At 44.6% G+C, this 22,322-nt stretch overlaps 1 protein-coding gene across 1 annotated transcript; it reads right to left on the minus strand.

The window, feature by feature from the left end:
* Positions 1 to 16,407: 16,407 nt before the first annotated feature.
* On the minus strand, positions 16,408 to 21,632 carry T265_08997 (hypothetical protein; the record flags this gene model as incomplete). The annotated part of the gene is made up of 3 exons (XM_009174947.1): positions 16,408 to 16,533; positions 19,069 to 19,195; positions 21,475 to 21,632. 3 exons carry the CDS (start codon positions 21,630 to 21,632, stop codon positions 16,408 to 16,410), a joined length of 411 nt encoding a protein of 136 aa, XP_009173211.1.
* Positions 21,633 to 22,322: the final 690 nt, after the last annotated feature.

A 22,322-nucleotide genomic window follows, 5' to 3' on the forward strand; every position in this document is an offset into this window, starting at 1 on the left:
GCGTCCTCTCTTACTGTTCCTTACACATGTGACAAGTAAATCGAAAACCCGCAGAAACAAGCACTTCCTCAACTGGAGTTGGGACCTGTACACAATGTGTAGTTCAACATAATTAATAATCGATCGATATCATCTTATTCATGTGTAAGCGAGCAGCAGACCCCTAGCTTGCCTTTGGACCGTGGCGGTTATATGTCTGTTTTTATTTAATTAATCAGGAGCAGGCCTTGCAGCTGTTCACTCTGTAGGTTCTCGTTAGACTTTCAAATGTCCGAAAACTCTATGTATTTCCGATTACTTTGAACCTAAAATATTTAGGTTTTCGGGGAATCGACGCATACTCTGTATGGGATTGGTTGTTCCACTGTCACCCTTAGCAAGTTGTTTTTGGAATTTGCTGTAGTGAAAGATGAGGAGTAACCGTGTGAACCGCGATGCGTGATAGTGATAAATGCACACCCGATAACACGGCTGAAGCACTGCAGTTTTCTGAACAACCGTCGTGGTTTCAACCCATACAATCGCTTGTGTGCAGTCAGCTGGTAATTCACACATTATTATCATCTTAACTGCTACCACACTCAAACGACAAACTCCAGTGATGGTGAAACGCGCTATGGATTAGACTAACGACGCCCCTTTTCTCCACAGGACTGTGGGTCGTTTTCTTCTAGGATCTGCTCAACAGTGCAACCTCTATAGCGGGGAGTTACGAAGTTTCCATGTGGCATGTTGACCCGAATGAATGACACACGAATGGTTAGACTACTAGAAAGGAAGCAGACGGGAAATTCGTATCATGCGTGTGCTTCCGCTCAGGAGGGATCTTTTAAACAGTAGTGTGCAGATGACAAGAACAAACTCCTGAATATGGGAACCCTCGAGTTATGGTGGATGCACAGGTAAGCCTCCTTTCTCGGAGTGAGTGAAATTCTTCAATCTCAGGACGATTCCAACCAAAACCCATTTGGAGCCTCGTAGAACGAATCGGTTGGCGCGTTGGATGCACAGCCTCCTTTCTCGGAGTGAGTGAAATTCTTCAATCTCAGGACGATTCCAACCAAAACCCATTTGGAGCCTCGTAGAACGAAACGAATGGCGCGGGTTGCGGCCACCGGAACTCTAGATTGTTTTGGTTTCATGAACACTGTTACCAGAACGGAACTGTTAATTGTCTAAAATTTCGTCCTAACTACGGACTGATCGTTTCTGGTCAATTCTCACATTCTGCTTATATTTGTCGTCACCACACGTTCAGACACCAGATTGCATCTTGCTGAGTCCCTATTGATTTATCCTCGCTCCGCTCTCACGTGTGACTCCTATTGGTCGTTGCATTTCGTTATTTTTCTGCTCAATCGTGCATAACTGTTGGGTTCCTATTGGTTATTCGGTTGAAGAGAGAATCTCAGCCAATTCATGCCATTTCTTCCGATGTATATAAACCGCCTTACTTCGCGGCAAAAAAGACCTGTTCCTGTGCTCGACTTTGGCTTCTTCCTTACGCGAGTTGACGGGTTACCTCCGGACGACACAACAACCTTGGCGACGGATTGTGTGGACAAAATGGCAATTTCATTCGAACAAATGCAGCAACTCCTCCAAATCCAACAGAAACAATTTGAAGAATCCCAGAAACAGCTGATTGAAATGCTTTCAAAAAAATTGAACCTCAAGTCCGAAACCGCTGTGGACAAGAATCAGCCATCAGTTGATGCCATTGCTGCTTCCATATCCGAATTCGCTTTCGATGGTTTATCAGGAGTGACATTTGAATCGTGGTTCCAGAAGTATGAAGACATCTTCCGAGTAGAGTTGGCAAATCAAGATGATTCTTGGAAAGTTCGTCTCCTGCTGAGAAAACTCGGTGCAGTGGAACACGAACGATACTCGAATTTTGTGCTGCCGAAAAACCCACGTGAATTTTCGTTCGATGAAACTGTCCGGACCCTGACCCAAATTTTCGGAGAACAGGCATCTCTATTCAGCATCCGATATAATTGCCTGAAGCTCACAAAGTGTGACTCCCATGATTTCGTCACACATGCCGGGATAGTAAACAAGGAGTGTGAGCGTTTCAAGTTGGCTACCATGACACCAGACCAACTGAAAAGTCTCGTGTTCGTCTGCAGCCTACAATCGCATTCAGACGCAGACATCCGAACACATATACTCCACAAACTGGAACAGGAGCCAGACCTGACGTTGCAAGCCATCACAGCCGAGTGCCAAAGGCTGATAAACTTGAAACACGATACTAGAATGATCGAGAGACCCGGTCATCAGGAAGAGCCGCAGGTTTGCAGAACGATGGTCAAGCACACTAATTCTCACGATGTTGCTCGAAATCAGAAACCTCCAAGCGCTTGTTGGCAGTGTGGTGAATGGCATTTTTCCCGTTTCTGTCCATTCAAGAGTCATCAGTGCCAGAACTGCAAGAAAATCGGTCACAAAGAATCACACTGTCGACCCAATCGCAAACCCATACGAGTGCGTCCAACCCCCTCGTACAAACAGCATAAGCCCAACCGATTTCGAAGATCTTGGTCCAAAACAAAGGCTATTCTGGCAGCCTTTCGAACTGATTTCAATTTGTACAGAAAATACGTAGCGGTTACCGTCAATGACGTTTCATTGAAACTACAACTTGACACGGCATCTGATATCACACTGGTATCTCGAAATACTTGGAACAAGCTGGGACGTCCGATACTCAAACCAACCGAATTGGTGGCGCAGAACGCATCCGGTGACCAAATGGATCTTGACGGTGAAATGGAATGTGAAGTGGAATTCCGGGGTATACGTTTCTCAGGAACCTTGTTCGTATCGTCCAATGCCGAAATTAACCTCATGGGTATGGATTGGATTGAAAATTTGGGGTTATTGGACATGCCATTGAACAAGGTGTGTACCCAATCCGAGGCTGATGTACGCCGGACTGCTGTGCCGACCTACGTTCGAGTAACTTCAACGGAGCAACTTTGTTCAAGATACGCAGACATTTTCGATTCCAAACTTGGCCATTGCACAAAAATGCAAGCAAAATTGACGCTGTTACCAGATGCCAAACCAATATTCAGACCTCGACGACCGGTCCCGTACGCATCCCAGACTTTGGTTGATGAGGAACTTGACCGACTACAACAAGCGAACGTGATTGAACGGATCAATTTCTCTCCATGGGCAGCTCCAATCGTGGTGATCAAAAAGCCGAATGGTACTATCCGATTGTGTGCAGATTTTTCGACAGGATTGAACGCAGCGCTCGAACCCCACGAATATCCACTGCCACTTCCAGAGGACGTTTTCGCAAAACTGAACGGTGGAAAATACTTTGCAACCTTGGACTTGGCGGAAGCATACTTACAACTCGAAGTTGATCCAGAATGTCGGAAACTTCTCACGATAAATACCCACCGTGGATTGTACCAGTATAATCGCCTGCCGTTCGGGGTGAAAACTGCGCCCGCAATTTTTCAACAACTCATGGATACGATGCTATCAGGAATCCCCGGTGCTGCCGCCTATTTGGACGATATTATTGTGATGGGCAGTACAGAAACCGAGTTGCTCCAACGATTGGACGAAGTTATGAGCAGAATAAGGGATTATGGATTACGACTCCGAGCGGAAAAATGCAAACTATTCATGAAATCGATCAAATTTCTGGGTTTCATAATCGATCAACATGGACGTAGACCGGACCCGGAGAACATCGAAGTAATTGATCGACTACCGGCACCAACGGACATCACCACACTGAGATCGTTCCTTGGGATGATCAGCCACTACAGTGAATTTCTGCCGGAAATGCATCGACTACGGTACCCGTTAAATCAACTTTTGGCGAAAAATGCAGAGTGGATTTGGACCAGAGAGTGTCAGCAGGCCTTCGACAAACTGAAATCACTACTGAAGTCTGATTTACTTCTAACATACTACAACCCGAACTTGGAGATAATCCTAGCGACCGACGCCTCCAGCTACGGGATTGGAGCAGTGATTTCGCATCGATTTCCGGATGGGTCAGAAAAGGCCGTGGCACACACTGCGCGAGCTCTGACGACGACCGAAAGAAATTACAGTCAAATTGAAAAAGAAGCATTGGCCATAGTATTTGCGGTGCAAAAATTCCACAAAATGCTGTATGGTCGCCGATTTACACTCCTGACGGATCACAAACCGCTTTTGACAATCTTCGGATCAAAGAAGGGAATTCCGATATATACAGCCAGTCGATTACAACGATGGGCCACGTTGCTGCTGGGGTACGATTTCCAAATGAAATACCTATCTACGGATTCCATTGGACAAGCCGATGCCCTATCCAGACTAATCGACACTGAAAAACGAGGATCTGAAGATACCATCATCGCTGCAGTGAAAACAGAACCAGACGTCAGTTACCTATTGCATGACGCAGTACGTTCCTTACCAGTCACAGCCAGGATGATTCAAAAGGAGACAGCACGCGACTATATCCTACAGGAAGTGATTAGCTACGTTCGTAACGGTTGGCCAAAGAGATGTCCGAGGAAAGAACTATCACATTTTTTCACCAGACGTGAATCATTATCAGAAATTGAAGCGTGCTTGCTCTTCGGTGAACGGATCGTTATTCCAGAAGTACTGCGCAAAAGTGTCCTGAAACAACTACACAAAGGACACCCCGGAATCAACCGAATGAAGGCGCTTGCTCGAAGTTTTGTGTTCTGGCCAATGATGGACAGCCAGTTGGAAGAACTTGGCCGTTCCTGTTCGCATTGTGCATACGCATCAAAACGACCAATCAAGACAGAGCTCCAGACATGGCCAACACCCGATTTGCCTTGGTCGAGGGTTCACATTGACTTTGCCGGACCAATCTATGGAGCATCAATCATGATAGTGGTGGATGCCTATAGCAAATGGCCCGAAGCCATTGTAATGCAGAGCACGACAGCATCGTCCACGATTCGGCAACTCAGGCACATGTTCAGTCAGCATGGCTACCCGGAAACCATTGTATCCGACATTGGACCACAGTTCACGTCAGCACTGTTCGCAGAATTTTGTGAAAGGAATGGGATCAAACACACAAGAATTGCCCCATACCACCCTCAGTCGAATGGACAGGCAGAACGTTTCGTGGATACGATGAAACGGGCACTCCAAAAATCGATGGGAGAGGGGACTCTCGAAGAGCGATTGGAAAACTTTTTGTTAAATTACCGTATCACTCCGAACCCAAATTCTCCTGACGGCAAATCACCTTCGGAAATCCTCATGGGAAGGCGCTTGAGAACAACATTGGATTTGATGATCCCTAAACGACCAAAATTAGAAGTCAGGAATCATAAGATGGAACATCAATTCAATCAACATCATGGTGCACGCAAAAGGAAGTTCCGTGTTGGTGACTCAGTACTTGCATTGGATTTTGGAAACAATCGGACAACCTGGCAGCCTGGATGCATCCTGCGGCGCCGTGGAAACGTCTTATACGACGTCCAAGTCGGAAAGAAAAGGTGGATCCGCCATGCGAATCAGTTGAAGATGCGCCATTCAACAATGAACTCAGCGCCGAATACAGGGGAACTGAGCCTTAACCAGTTGTTGGATATAGGTGAAACCAGAGCAGCAAATACAATGAATCAAAAGCAGAACGATACAAATCCGCACGAAAAGAGATCGAGACCGAAACGAAAGCGAAGGTTCGTGCAACCATTCCAGGTTGACCCAAGAAGACAAAGTTATGCATATCCCAGGTAACCAAATTTTTAAAAGGGGGAACTGTTACCAGAACGGAACTGTTAATTGTCTAAAATTTCGTCTTAACTACGGACTGATCGTTTCTGGTCAATTCTCACATTCTGCTTATATTTGTCGTCACCACACGTTCAGACACCAGATTGCATCTTGCTGAGTCCCTATTGATTTATCCTCGCTCCGCTCTCACGTGTGACTCCTATTGGTCGTTGCATTTCGTTATTTTTCTGCTCAATCGTGCATAACTGTTGGGTTCCTATTGGTTATTCGGTTGAAGAGAGAATCTCAGCCAATTCATGCCATTTCTTCCGATGTATATAAACCGCCTTACTTCGCGGCAAAAAAGACCTGTTCCTGTGCTCGACTTTGGCTTCTTCCTTACGCGAGTTGACGGGTTACCTCCGGACGACACAACAAACACTATTTTATCTCGAGAGCACCAACGTAGGTGAAACTCATTGAGGGAAATACCGGTCAATGCAGACAAACCTGTCACAGTAAACAAAGGATTAATCAGCTATTAGATGTTTAGCAGGTGTACGCTAACGTTACTGTCACACACTGTGGTTAGCGGATTGATGGCGATGTTGTTATCAAGACAATAAACTGCTGGTTTTAAATTCATGACACATCGGTGTTCAGGTGTTTTTCCAACCGATGTTAGGTAAATTATCTCAATTCAGTCGATCGCTGGAATAGGATAAACGACCGTCTGTTGGTTTAGAGTAGATCGGCAGTGTTCCGGCTGTCAACACCAAAAAGCTGTTAGTTCGTCGACTGTTGTGGGACACTTGTGAGTGACATCTAATGAGCTAGCTAGGCTGTGATTGTTGCCGAAGTGTAATGAAGCCAAGTCCAATGAAGCCATGGCAGCAATGGGCGACTGGTTGACACCACGATTGACATGTCAGGATGGGGTGTACTAATGAACGAATCCAATGACTGGTGAAACACAAAGCTGCCGAGTTTGATCAGCGCGAGCAGTAAGCAGATCACATGCCAAGTATATACTTGTCGTTTTCATAAAGGAGGATAGTGTGACATCACCTGATGATTCCACCATGAAGTCAGCGGACAAACATGCAGAGTTCTCTTACATGTCATCATCGGACTGGAGTATGATGCGTAACTGGGATGAGTTACCCGGTTAGTATTCAAATGTAATCATCACCCGTCCATTCCTTGAAGTTCCAGGCTAACATGATACCAGTGTTCCTTGCAGCTGTCCATTGATTCACCGTGAAGGTGGCGATTGATAGTCCACTAACCATGTGATTAACAGTACTATCATGTGTAAGATGGTTATCCATAGACTTTTCCAAGCAAAGGTGAATTGACAGTCACACAGAAATGCGTTCACTGAAGCATTTCTTTAAGAATGTATTTCGGGCCTTTATCGGGACAACCGAATCAGCCAGCACCAAACCGGCACTCTGCAGTGCACCCTATGGCTTGCTACAATGTGGAAATTTTCTGCAACCTGATACGTCCACAGGTTAAAATAATTTCTACCAGGAATACGCCCTGAAGTTAACCAACGCAGCTTACCGAAACTCCATAACTAGACAGGCTTCTTCTACCACAACGGTTTGTGTTGGCATCTCCTGAATTCGGTTAGATTATGCCCCTTCTCCTGTTCTGGAGCAGTAGCTCCAAATTTCTGGTCAATTTTATGAGGTTCTGTAATGCACCCATTAATTCAACAGAAAATGCTGCGTGGCCAAGACAGTGGTCTCTTCTAGGGGGTTAAATTCGAAGAGGCTTTCATTCGGGTGGCTACTGGCTATAAAACAAATAATTTTGGTACCGCAACATCCAGCATATTGAGGTGCACATCCAATTATGGCTGTTGAGGCTCCCCATACGGAACTTCGAGTGCCGCGTAGTTTTGACAATCCCGAACATCAAAAGAAAGAATTGGGTTCGTAATTCTGCGGTACCATTTACACAAGGGTAAGCAAATATATACAAAAAACTCAACTGTTCACGTTCGTAGGGCCAACAAATGCACAAGTCTGTCGCTTAGTGGCACGGCACAATGTCAACGTCCGCACACCAAACAACGGCGAGCGGAATGGTGTCTCAATAGGGTGGGTTGCGGTCACCATTTTATGAGGTTCTGTAATGCACCCATTAATTCAACAGAAAATGCTGCGTGGCCAAGACAGTGGTCTCTTCTAGGGGGTTAAATTCGAAGAGGCTTTCATTCGGGTGGCTACTGGCTATAAAACAAATAATTTTGGTACCGCAACATCCAGCATATTGAGGTGCACATCCAATTATGGCTGTTGAGGCTCCCCATACGGAACTTCGAGTGCCGCGTAGTTTTGACAATCCCGAACATCAAAAGAAAGAATTGGGTTCGTAATTCTGCGGTACCATTTACACAAGGGTAAGCAAATATATACAAAAAACTCAACTGTTCACGTTCGTAGGGCCAACAAATGCACAAGTCTGTCGCTTAGTGGCACGGCACAATGTCAACGTCCGCACACCAAACAACGGCGAGCGGAATGTTGGCTCAATAGTGTGGGTTGCGGTCACCCCTTCCGACGACATTCTCGTGATTCTCATTGGCGGTGCGATCACGCGGAACTCACGAGAAAACAAGTAAAGGCACAACTGTTTACTCACAAGAACAAGTTATTGCAATAGGATCTCCAATATCCCCAGTTTTAGCTAATATTTATATGGAGGGCTTCGAACAAATAGCCTTGGCCGGATACCGTTTTCCACTGAAGGTTTTTTGGTGCTATTTTGGCGGCACTTTTGTTGTAATCAACCGAGATAACGTGAACAGCTTCCACGACTATCTAGGTAGTTTAAATCCAGGAGGGAAAAACGCTACGCTCAGTTTTGGTGCAATTGGAAGATCCCTTGCCGGTTGAAATGACTAGAGACTGCGTGTATAAAATTAACTGCAACGGTTGTACTAAGGTTTACATAGGGACAAACTGTCAGGTAATTGCACACCAGAATTGGTGAGCACAAAAGGACAAACAAACCACCAAGGAATGCAGAAGAATACCAAACGCTGGTCAAAGACATGCCTTAGACACGGGAGATAGAATAGATCTGGAGTGTGGAAGTTTTAAGACAGGGACTGTGACTCAAACCACAGCGGCTAATAGCAGAGGCGGTGGAAATTATTAAGCATCACAGCGTGAATAGAATCGAGAATGTGGGACTGGCGAGCCTATAGAAAGCGGTCTTAGATAGGCCGAGTTGACACGTGACTGTGTGGTTGTGAATCCACGTAGAATCATTAGAAAAGACCGGGGGCAGGGAGTGGAAATCCCAACCCGATGGAAGGTCACAGCATCCCTCTTACACACCTATCTTAGCACTAGCTCATTCACACAGACGGACAGAAGGTTCAAACGACGTTCGAAAGGGACCATCAAATGAAGCGAACCAGAAGAACTAGACCCTAGGCTGGACCCAAACACATGTAGGTTTCCGCATCGTCCCAACACGTGTTCACCCACCCTAACACACAAAAATCCCTCGGCCAAGACCCAACAGAGGTTTAGCTTGACTTAGCTGATTGGTTCTCCTTCCGCCTTGAATCTCGACCAACTTTTTCGAAAACGAGCACTACTCAATCGGTTCCAAGTATTTTTCACCTAATTGAGGTCAAGGCAAGTTCTGCAAGCGCGACACGAACACGCATTGGTAAGGTCAGCGGCGCACATTCACACACAGACATGCTAACACACAGGTATCGGACGGGACGGTCTTTTCGGCAAGGTGGGTGCCGGGTACACAGATGAGCAAAACAAATGGAGAGTCAAAGGTTAGCAGGCAGAGTAAGCAAATGAATGGGGGAATTATCATGAGGTCAAGTTAGATTCAATAGTGGCCAACATACATTAGGGACTATGATAACACAGAACTCCTCGAGGAAGAACTTTTGGTGGGTACCGAGACCTCTCCTGCATGTGGGTGTTCTTCCCGAAACAGAAACTAACAATAATTTCATCGCATGCCTTTTATCCAAATTTTACAAACTTCCGGTGGTATCCGGTTTTTTCAAGTAGCTATTTCGAACACATGTTGGAATACCTCGCTTCGCTTGAGATTGTACAGCTAGATATCCAATAGTATTGTTAATCTTTCATGGCATACCAGCGAACCTTCTATAAAGCAAGTCACAAGGAAGAAGTGAGCGTAACCAAACAAGAAACCTTATCAGAAAGACTATTCTAATATAACAACAGTAACGCTACATAGATCGGGTTACCGCTTAGCCCAGATTTATTACCTTCGATCCATATTTGACATGTCCCAGCGAACAGTACACCGTTTTTAATCTAAGCTGATCTGTGATCAGGCCAGTCAAGAAGAGTTCTCTAATGTGATGGAATGGTCTCTCAGCCGTGTCTGTTACATCAGTCGCCTGGAAGTTGACCTGGATCGGAAGCACAAGATATTTCACCTGTCCTGTTTACCCTTGTGAGGAAAACCAACAACTCGCAGATGCAGACTACATTTTTATTGCAGATCCAAAGGGACTTGTTTTCTCGAGAAAAAATTCCATGCCGTTACAACTGTCCCCTGCTGGAGCGGTTATCCTGGAAGATCTTCTCGTTGGAAGCAATTAATCATTGTTCAGCGTTGTCTCCATTCAAAGCACACTTTTAGGGACGATATTAGACAGATGGGTTTCCTCTTCCATCCGTGTCCTATCTTGAGGTGAAATCTTTTTCTCAGTTTAGTCAGACATACCAAAAGAATGGCTATTACACTTTCGTAACGGTTTTCCTTGGTACAGTCAAATTCACGGTTCAAACCGTATATTCCCATGCAGATCAACCCTACATCCAATCAGTTCAGTAGCAGCGAGCTATTTCCGGTTCTTGTTACAATGTCCTGACCATACAGTTAGGTGATAACTGGTTAGGCTTGGTCAACACCGAACCGTTCCCCATAGTTTATGCCGGTTACCGATTAAAAAAAGCGATCGATGAAGCAGATCAGTTAGTAGAACAGGCCTCAAGCCAAATGACAGTCAGTGACTCGAAACAGCTCATATGGTACTGCGAGGTCCAAAACTGTAAATTCCTCCTGCCTCCATCACCATCATCGTCATCATAACCAGAGATGTCGAAATCAGTGTTGACAATGGCGCTTCACTGCTTAACAGCTATAGTTTGTTTACTTATAATTGAAAAGTTGAAGTGAAAAGAGGCAAGCACAACGGAGGGGGACCGCACAGTCCCGAAAGGCGAAACGCGCCAACAGCTTTCACAGTCATGCTAACACACAGGTATCGGACGGGACGGTCTTTTCGGCAAGGTGGGTGCCGGGTACACAGATGAGCAAAACAAATGGAGAGTCAAAGGTTAGCAGGCAGAGTAAGCAAATGAATGGGGGAATTATCATGAGGTCAAGTTAGATTCAATAGTGGCCAACATACATTAGGGACTATGATAACACAGAACTCCTCGAGGAAGAACTTTTGGTGGGTACCGAGACCTCTCCTGCATGTGGGTGTTCTTCCCGAAACAGAAACTAACAATAATTTCATCGCATGCCTTTTATCCAAATTTTACAAACTTCCGGTGGTATCCGGTTTTTTCAAGTAGCTATTTCGAACACATGTTGGAATACCTCGCTTCGCTTGAGATTGTACAGCTAGATATCCAATAGTATTGTTAATCTTTCATGGCATACCAGCGAACCTTCTATAAAGCAAGTCACAAGGAAGAAGTGAGCGTAACCAAACAAGAAACCTTATCAGAAAGACTATTCTAATATAACAACAGTAACGCTACATAGATCGGGTTACCGCTTAGCCCAGATTTATTACCTTCGATCCATATTTGACATGTCCCAGCGAACAGTACACCGTTTTTAATCTAAGCTGATCTGTGATCAGGCCAGTCAAGAAGAGTTCTCTAATGTGATGGAATGGTCTCTCAGCCGTGTCTGTTACATCAGTCGCCTGGAAGTTGACCTGGATCGGAAGCACAAGATATTTCACCTGTCCTGTTTACCCTTGTGAGGAAAACCAACAACTCGCAGATGCAGACTACATTTTTATTGCAGATCCAAAGGGACTTGTTTTCTCGAGAAAAAATTCCATGCCGTTACAACTGTCCCCTGCTGGAGCGGTTATCCTGGAAGATCTTCTCGTTGGAAGCAATTAATCATTGTTCAGCGTTGTCTCCATTCAAAGCACACTTTTAGGGACGATATTAGACAGATGGGTTTCCTCTTCCATCCGTGTCCTATCTTGAGGTGAAATCTTTTTCTCAGTTTAGTCAGACATACCAAAAGAATGGCTATTACACTTTCGTAACGGTTTTCCTTGGTACAGTCAAATTCACGGTTCAAACCGTATATTCCCATGCAGATCAACCCTACATCCAATCAGTTCAGTAGCAGCGAGCTATTTCCGGTTCTTGTTACAATGTCCTGACCATACAGTTAGGTGATAACTGGTTAGGCTTGGTCAACACCGAACCGTTCCCCATAGTTTATGCCGGTTACCGATTAAAAAAAGCGATCGATGAAGCAGATCAGTTAGTAGAACAGGCCTCAAGCCAAATGACAGTCAGTGACTCGAAACAGCTCATATGGTACTGCGAGGTCCAAAACTGTAAATTCCTCCTGCCTCCATCACCATCATCGTCATCATAACCAGAGATGTCGAAATCAGTGTTGACAATGGCGCTTCACTGCTTAACAGCTATAGTTTGTTTACTTATAATTGAAAAGTTGAAGTGAAAAGAGGCAAGCACAACGGAGGGGGACCGCACAGTCCCGAAAGGCGAAACGCGCCAACAGCTTTCACAGTCAATCATACGTTGTCCACCTTGCTCTTTACTCCATTTTGAAGAAGACACTGGGTACAAAACTCGTCCCTGTTGACGGTGTTTTGGCCTTCGTATCACATGGACGAGTCACCGCGACTGAGGATGCAGGGTATCTTACATGGCTGAAGTTCTTGCCACCCAATCAAATACCCATCTTCTGATTGTCTGGTTACGAACCCTTTGGCGCCATCCGACACCAGCGACACCGGTAGCGAAAGTCTTAAGACGTCTCACATCATCTGTCCACAGAGGCTATATCTCGCAACTATTCAACAACACAACCCACAGTCAAGCGCACGCCACCCTTGAGAAGCAGTGATATACCTTTTTGAAACAATACAGATTGACAAATGTGACTCGGGTCTTTGTGGTTTGTGTACAGACTTCCGCCAGAGCCGCCAAGGGGTGCAAGTTTCTCCTCAATCTTTACTGCCGCTCCTTGAATTGCAAGGGGCGTGTTCGGAGACTGTACGTTCCAAAGTGTGAATTTAAACTTTGTAGGTCCAGGAACCATGCTCATTACTGGCATGATGCTATGATAAAACCAAGTTTTGTAGGGAAGCTTCAGGAAAGCCGGGTTACGTTCAAAACTTCTGCGGCATCCCCTACTGAACAAGTATAGTTAGGTGCAATGATCGGTTGACAGAGCACAACGCCCTCTGATAGTCAATGAACACCAATATTGTGGGTCGCTTGTACATTACATTGCACAATCACCTCAAGGGGTGTGAGGATGTGCTCGACGCTGCCTGTACCCAGTGAAAATCCCGTTCGATGCTCAAGGGTCAAGGATTCACGTGCGATAAAGAATGAGGGATGCCAGAAGCCTTGTTACAAAGAGGGTCACACTGACACCTCTGTGGTTTCTACATTCCCTAAGAGCACCCTTCTTTAAAAATAGGCACTACTATCAACTCAACTCTTGGCGGTCTGGGGTGTTCTCTTTCTCTCAGGTAAGCGCAAATGGGATAGCTGCATACCTATAGAGAACTTCATTGCCAATCTCGAACAAGGCAGGTGTAAGGTCACCTGGAGGAGCGACGGCATGATTCTTGGGTGGAGATCTGCACTTTTGAGGATGAAGGCGGTTCCATAGTTAGAGTATACCTTTCTCTTGAACGTGGGTATTCCGTATTCGAGGTTCCAGGTGGCCAACTCAATTGCGCCCAATGATGCAAACGTTCTCCTCCGTTGGATATTAAAGGGTCATCTTGCTCCGAACAAAAATGCCATCTTGAGTCAGTTACAGATTAAATTCTGATTCACCTACAGTACCGCTAGTACAACCAAAACTGGCGACCGGGTTTCATTTCTGAGTTGTTAAAAAACCTCAGGGAAACTTTTATGAGACTTTTCATGGCAGTAAAGTCCAAAAGAACAAGACATGTTGGAGCCGAGGCAAATGTTCACTCAAATCCAAAAGCTGTATGAAGCTATATCTGTGTTCACCATCGATTTGGATTGCGTAGGAATCCTTTGATATACACGACCATGGTTAGTAATCGTAGGTTGGAACACAGTAAATGGAATGTCCGTTCTCAATGGCCAACAGTAGCCTATGCGGTCCTTACCTTTATGATTCCTAATTCACTTCGTTCTCGTTGACCTTTTGATACTAATCCGGTAAGATCTGTGTGATGAATAAACGGTCTAATATGACTTCCGGTGAACAAGGCATTTGATGTTGTGTTCGGCATCGTTATTGATGAACATAGTAGGTAAAACTATCCAAATACTGCATGTTGTGACCTCTAGAATATTTGTCATAAATCAAAAATCTGCCCACTCAAGTTTCACGACTCTAAGAGTATTTCTTCAACATGGTACCCAAATCAACTGATCCGCCTGCATGCAAGGTGCCTAAATGAAAGCATTTCTCTGGCCACTCAAGAACTGATATGCTACAGTGTAATCATTTTGCTTTTTGGAAGATTATTGTAGCGCATTGAACAACCAAAGCAATACTCGAAATGCTCTCTCGTTTGCACAGTAATTTGATTTTAACGGAAGAATCAACTGAATCCGCCTGAAACTCTCATTTATATTATGGTCGGATTCATTTGTGGGCTGCCGAACTATTTCCAGCAACCTTAGTAGCAGTGATTTACGAGGGAAATACTTTTTGTTTTGGAATGTTTGAAAATTCAGTTGTGTAAGTTATTATTGGTGCCCTAGTCAGGCAACAACCATACTTTTGCTCTAGCTGCTAGTCAAGTTTCATTCCGAAGATGATATAACAGTGTTATATCTCGGTAACGCACTACTCGTAAGGTTGCTGAATACTCTTCGACAGCCCATGATCGGTTTCGCCCTTCTTGGGGTAGGCGCAGTCCCCGAGTTTCCGTCAACCTTATGTTCTACTTGAAAACAAATTGCACGAAGTTAGCGAAATACACTCATTTGCAAATAAATTTGGTTTTTTGAGAGACTCACCTGGAACCCAGCTGAATCTTTCGGTTGTGTTTCCAGTGTCATATCTCTTCTTAGTATTCAGAAGTGTGAATGCATTCCGTTTTATGGTCCATGTTTATATTTGTTACTCCTTAAAGTAAGGGTTTACGTGGATCAGCAATCCGAAAATCTTTTCCCTCAACTATGTATACCTGTCGCCATCGTCTCCTTCCTCTTATATGCGTTATGGAAGTACCGCGACCACCCCATCTCCTCAACAGAGGTCCCGGAGAAGAGGTCATCCTCTGAAGACCGTGTAACGATATTCCCTAGTGAACATGAACCACCGTGTGATTCTCCCTGACACTGATCCCACCCATTGGAAGTCTTGCACACCCACTTCTGATTAGGAACCAGTTTGATTGGTCGCCCAACCTTAATTGATACTTCATGTCCCGAGCTGCCACTTTGGAATTCAGAGCAAATTTAACCCCAGTTGGACGATTTTTTTAGTGTTTCCTCACCTTGATTTGTTTCCGAATTTTTGGGAACAGTGCACATTTATTTTAAGCAAAATTTAGCCTCGCTTAATAGCCGGTTGGACGTGGACACGCTCTTCTTTCATAGGAAAGTGGGAACAGCAAGGAGATAGCCCGCTTCATACTAGGAATTCCTTAACAGCTCGTTCTGGCTTCAGACGAGTTTATCTGAGCCTAAAGTGCAGTTGTAGCACTTGTAGACTACTCTTTTTCATACTCAATATCATCTTCCTTTTCCCCATCAACATCAGTCGCATCACTGTTTGTTTTACTGAAATACAACCGCAACCGCCCACTTTTTGGGTCCAACGTGACTTTGAGAGTTTTGCTGAGTGACTGTTGTTGTGACTGCCGGTTGGCTATAATTAGCTGCTACTAACTCTAAACGTGAACAAAAATTTTAGCTACAAACACTGGACCAATATATTCACACTTGTGGATTAATATTGTGATCTCCGAAGATTTGGAATACCAGGAATATAGAACTTTTCTTGGTGCGGTGGTTCAACAGAATACGGAACTATGGAATCTCCTATTTTGAACTGTGAGTCAAGATTTACTTGGATTTTCTCCTTGTGACTTTGTATCTGGCTTACATTAGTGATTTGTTCTGTTCACTAGAGACTCCATAGGGCCATTAACCACTACACATTGATCAAGTGGCATTCCGAGCACTCAAGTCGGAATTAGGTTTCAAGTTTATGGATAGGTTGCTACCTAGATAGCACAATACCCGCAGCCTATGGTGTTGCCGTGGTCAACACTAGAATGTCAGAACTATCAACCCCAATGTGACCGTGCAACTTTCGGGGCTACCAAACCAATCATATGAACGTATGAGCAACTTGCCCCCCATATATGGATACGAATCAAGTTTTCCTGGTGAGGGAATATGAACGGTAGTGTCACATCTTACTTTTGATTAGGTCGGATATGTCATATTGGCCACTTGTTACAGATTCATTATGACTATTTCCCAGTGTTCTAGTTGCTACGCTGCTTATTTTCTCGGATAGAAGAACGGCAACCGGCTAAGAATCTAGTGCTTGCATGTGTGAGCGAGATTGAAAAGCATGTTGGTAAACAGGGCACAACACAGTAAATCAGTAATTCACCATCGATAAAGTCGAGCATTGTTATAACCAGGGTTGGCAAGACGAACGATGTCACACTGAATGAACAGATAAAGGCAAACAATACTCAAAAACGGGCGCGTGAGTAACCATCCACTGCGCCCGGTAAGATCGCTAGATACAAGGGCGACCCCCTCGTGAGCACCACTTAGCACTTCTCCATTTTTTTTTTTGAAAAAGATGGGTAACACCCTATCAAGGTCAGAGTCCTGGAGATTATCCCAGATTATATGAAATCTACTGAGACCCTCAAACTCCACTAAAATCCTATCAGACAGCCTTGGATCAATCAGACAGTAACCCCTGAATATACACCGCGACGCCGTTGTACTTTTCGCACTCACTCGCCTTTTCGCAATGAGGCTGTTGTGTTCTTTGTCAGAGAGTCTTTCTCCTGCGGTAGGCACCGGAGCAGGGACAGCAATAAGTTACGGAATCTTGGCAAAGCCCTAACCCAGGAAATCATGACAATAACTGCTGAAGCGTTGAAGGAAATTAATCTCCCGTCCATGATACTCATCAAATGAATGTGCAGCACGAAGGCCGCCTTAGTTTCAGTTTTTATGGTATTCGAGATATTGTAGTACCTTTTCTAGAAAGAACACACCACTGCTGTCGGGGAGATTTCAGCAATCTTCAGAGTAGTTTCCTTCATGACCGAGCCTCGCCATGTTGCACACATGGGGTGACTCAACCAGAATAAGACTAACTGACGGTGAATCAATTGGGCCCGAACTTAGTAACATTGTTCAGATAGTTGATAAAAGTCAGACCGAAAAGCCACGAGAGGTTGCCGATCCAAAACTGGTTTGCAGATATAAATTTTGATTTTCCCCAACAGGTTGTTTTAGACATAAAGACAAACTCAGTGACAACTAGTTTTAAATGGATGATAGCTCATTCTTCCTCAACCACTGACAAAATGACGTTAGTATTTCTACTCTCCTATAAATTATTAGGAACCTATAATCTTCATGTTGTAGCAAAACGACTCGATGTAAACACGACTGACTTGGCATGGAATGGTACAGTGCTAGCTAAAGGTAAACTGTCATGACTACGGTTGTCTTCTAACTCCATGACCTATACTTAACTGGGGTAGTCCATAAACTTGAATCTAATTCTGACTGTTGGTACGAAATTGATAATTAATACTCACCACAGTTAACTGTAAAGCCTTCCGTCCACGCCAGTGTACTCTAAGCATCTCCTTCTGGTTCATTCGAGTCCCTGTTTTCTAATCTGTTGTGTCAGCCGGCTCTACGTGGCTTAATATAAGAACACCTTGGAGGGTCACGCTGATCACCTCGAAGTCAAAGTTGATCTCGTTGATTCTGTGGTACAGAAAGGGGTTTAAGCCTATGTAAGGCTGCGGTGTTTTAAGATCTGTTGGGTACGTGAAATTATGGGATAGATTTTGACGCGTACGGTAAGGTACAGTTGTCCCCGTCCAAAAGGATTATCATTTTTGACACCACTATCGGAAATTCGAAGACTCTGACAAACCCAATCCTCAAATCAGAACCTTGGCCAAATGTGCAGGCAACCTTTGATCGAATTCCATTTCAGAGAATGTACTTTGCTTGTCGTTTTCACCCGTCGCTTCCTGCAGTGAAAGAAGTCCTACAGGTTTGTCGCACTCTCGGCCTTGTTATTGCGGTGAAGGTCAGTGGTAGTGTAGGCTTTGTATTGCAGTCCCTCGCCAGCTACCATGACAACAAACCAATGCGTTCGAAGTGAAGTCATGTGGCATTGGCGAAATCTCACCCAGCCCAGCGATGGACGAGGACAACTACAAAGTTTGCAACCACGAATGGTATGGCTCAATGGTAAGCATACATAATGATGTCATAGCAACCAGGCATTGTGTGTATATGAACAAAATTTGAGCATTAAAGACAACGCATCGCAGCAAAAGTGGCGGTCGGACAGGTCGGTATTTCAGATGTCAGATGTGGTGTTAATGTGAAACATTTAGGGTAATGGAAGCCTTGCATAAAACCCCTGAGGTTAAATGAAGATACAGTTTCCCCAGCCACTGAGTTCATAAGCTATAAAATGGCTGCGACATCAGATGGCTTTTGTCGCAAATGAGATAAAGCAACATAGGATTTCGGTCCGTCAGCCCATTTCGCTACCCTAATATGGTCACCCTATTGGGTACCACGCATTTTAGTTTTTTTCTTAAACTCACACGACCGTGAAACACTCGTCCTTTCTCTGTGCTCCAAACTTTACGAGATCTTCAGTTGTTCAAAATTTAGTCCAGCCAGTCGTACGCGTGGCTCATCGTTCACTATGTCCTCTGAATATCGAGTTGTTTGGTTGTGGTAGTTTGTTATATTTGATCACCCTCACAAGAGTGCACTGACTATGAATTCCCTCTTCTCCGTGCCTCCTTCAGAATGCCGCAAACCTCGAGCTGAAAAGAACATGACTTGACAGAAAGGCGTGAAAGAGATCACGAAGAGTTTGGGTGTTTTTGGTGTTGTGCGCCTTCCAGGATCGGGTCCCCGTGACCCCGTCTGTGCTTGGATGGAGACGTTGCAAAAAATGGCGGCTAATCAATAACAGTGGCATTCGTGCTGTCGGTTCCTTTTCAGATTGTCTGGTTGAGCGGGTGGAGGTGTAGGCACCCCATAATGCTTGACATATGCCGACAGTAGGTCCCCTCCCTCACCCACTCTTTTTTTTTCCCTCACCCACTCTTTTTCTCTTCTTTTACCCTGGAACTTCTAATATATATATATATATATAATTAGGCGAACCTTATGGTTCTACATCAGTGAAGCCTCAATATCAATCTGATGTCGCTGTCTTTGATGATGATGACGAATTCCCCCTCTCCTGGTAATCCATTACCTCCAGCTAAACATCTAGGACAGTAAGCTTTCATCATTTCTATATAGCTACATTACCCCTTGGTGATCTGTCATTCATACAGCGTCCCGCTGTTGTGTACGACATTTTCACGCGTCAGTCAGATGCACCAATTAGTGGCACTACTAAGGCACGCGCTTCCAATCCTTTTGTTAACAGTCTCAAAAGTTCCACGTTCATTGCCCACATGGCTTATTGGAGTTTAGTTTGGTTCCAAGCCAACGGCCGTTTTCTAACGTAACACTTATTCAGAGCACGAAAAAAGGTTGCAGGCTCAAAGATATAAGAAGAGGACGTCGCAGTCCCCACTTGAATTCATTCCGTTCATTTGTAAGACGACGAAAAAACCCACTCATTTGTCACCGGTAAACGGTAGTTTTTTCTTTAGAAAAGCTAGTCAGGATGCCTATTTAAATCCTGTGTACTTTTTCAAACAGAAATGCGAGAATAACCCTGCACCTGAAAGAAAGTTAGCCCCTGGATAGAGTTGTGTTCCTTCGTGATGACCACTCTGCGGGCCAATCGCATCCAGTCGATCAGCCTGGGTATGTACTTGCTTAGGAAACAGCGTACGTATCAATCTCACCAAACTGGCGGTCCATCATCCCAGGGCCACATTTAGTAACGCTCGTAAAACGGTGTTCAGTCTGATTTCGGCCCGATATACTCTCGTACGACGAGAGTGAGTCCTCTCAATATGTTAGAACCTTACTTGTGGATTTTCTTCAAAAGAATGTGCCCCCATCAATAGACTTCAAAAATTGCCAGCCCGAACTATTGATTTTGGACTAAGGATAGACCGACAGCGTTGACTTTTTCTGTCGGCATGTGTGCACCTGGCGCAGTTCCGAGGAGGTCAAAATGAACTCATTCGTGAACAATACAGACCAGAGATACATTCTTCCCTTAAACCCCAGACATTTTGCATTCAAATGTTGACTTGGGCAGTAGACTGAAGGCGCGGTTGTTTAAATGTTGATCCAAAAGCGGCGCCTTTGTTCTTGTGACCCCGGACAAGCTGGTAAATGACAAATGTCTTAGAGGCAATTATATCTGGACCAAAGAGAAAGACGTTGCGGAGGTAAGTGTTTTGTTCAGTCGCCGCCGTCCCGCTCTGGAATGCACAAATAAATCGCTGTTACTAAAAAAAAATGGTTTACGAATTTCCGACTCATGTAGCAGTGTTTGGACCATGAAAATGACAACGTATGGGTCGATAAACCCCTAAATTTTTTTGAAGGGAATCCACTTAGTCATATTCGTAGTAGTCCGGGGTATAGTGTACAAGTTGGGGTCACAACGCAGCTCTAATTCTGCCCTGAGGGGATTTCAAATCGGAGCGGCCACCATGATGCGGTAAGAGATTTTAATAAGGCCGACAGCTCCTACCAGATTGCCGAGCTTTTGAGGAACAACTGCCATCTGAGTTCAGGGCTTTTGTGAGATTCACAAATTAGTCACATAGAGGCTGGTTGTGTTGTCGGTCAATTACTAACGGACGATGTTGAGTGGCCACATACATTTATTAGCTGACTTGTAAACCAGACGCTTACACCAGGTAAGACGAAATCCGAAGCCTTTGGAAAAACCTTTTTGTGAAAAAGTTTGCGGAAATACGACGACTCCTATGAGGGGCATTTCAACGAGCTGCAACCTCAACATGTATGGATTAATACTGCGCTTCATTCAACAATCACATGGTGCTAGTCTTGTCAGATTCTCTTGTTCCGTTATTCTAATGAGGAGAGAATCTGTCCATTTTTGTTGCAGCCAATGAAAAAGGACCAGTTCAACCGTTCGAAATGTTGTCAAAATTTACACATTTCGCGTGGTTCTGATTTAGATAACCTTGAGCTTATTGTTATGCGCACTATCGCATTCCCTGTGGCCCAAGACATCCAGAAAATGCAACCTCCACTCCTGCCTCCAGAGGTGTCCTATTGGATCTTCCTGGAATACTTTGATAGTCCTATCGCCAATTTACTCCACATATCTCGGATACACATCATTTTACAAATTTCATAATAATATATAACTCCAGTTTGATTAATAGCCGAGAAACGGGACTTCAGGAGTACCAGGGTCGTAGACCTAAAGCTCAACTCTGCGAAGAACATACAAGTTCTTCCCTTTATTGGTGGTCAAAACGGCATGAGCTCATATGCGTCTAATTTACCAAACCCGCATGTCCACTAACAACAACGACCCAAATGATCAGTCTATCCCTGGCTTCCAAATGCATAAAACACGAAAAGTACCTCTTTTAAAACGGCTTAGCAACCATCAAGCCTGTCTTCTTTACTGTGTGCAAGCATCCTTCATATTATTTGGCCTGCGTTGTTAAACTGACTTCCTTGTCAACCATAACAGGGAGTCACCGAGTTAATGTGCACAGCTTCACCGTTTAATTTTATCCTATCCAGTTAGCTATTTTCTCTACTTCTGCATCTGTCGGAGCCCGATTTCGAACATTGTTCTGTCCCAGGCTTTCGGTTACGATGTCCGACACCCCCCACTCCAACCGGTAACCACTCTGGCGTTTTACCTTAATTAGACGCGCAACGTTCTCCCACCCATTCACTTATCTGTCAGCCGGATAAACGAGCCCTCAGTAGATTATTGGCTTTAAAGGCCATCTCGAGCCGTCTCATACGTGTCGTGATGCGGGCAAACGATCCGGGTTTCTGAGGTCTGGCCCTTATTTTTGTTCTGTTCAATAAACTCAAGGACAACCAAGAAGGGGGTGCGTTTCCCACGGCTACGTGACATTACACTGATTAGTGAACATCATTAAGACTTTCTGTGAT

Source organism: Opisthorchis viverrini, assembly GCF_000715545.1.
Source record: "Opisthorchis viverrini unplaced genomic scaffold opera_v5_250, whole genome shotgun sequence".
Lineage (NCBI taxonomy): Eukaryota > Metazoa > Platyhelminthes > Trematoda > Opisthorchiida > Opisthorchiidae > Opisthorchis > Opisthorchis viverrini.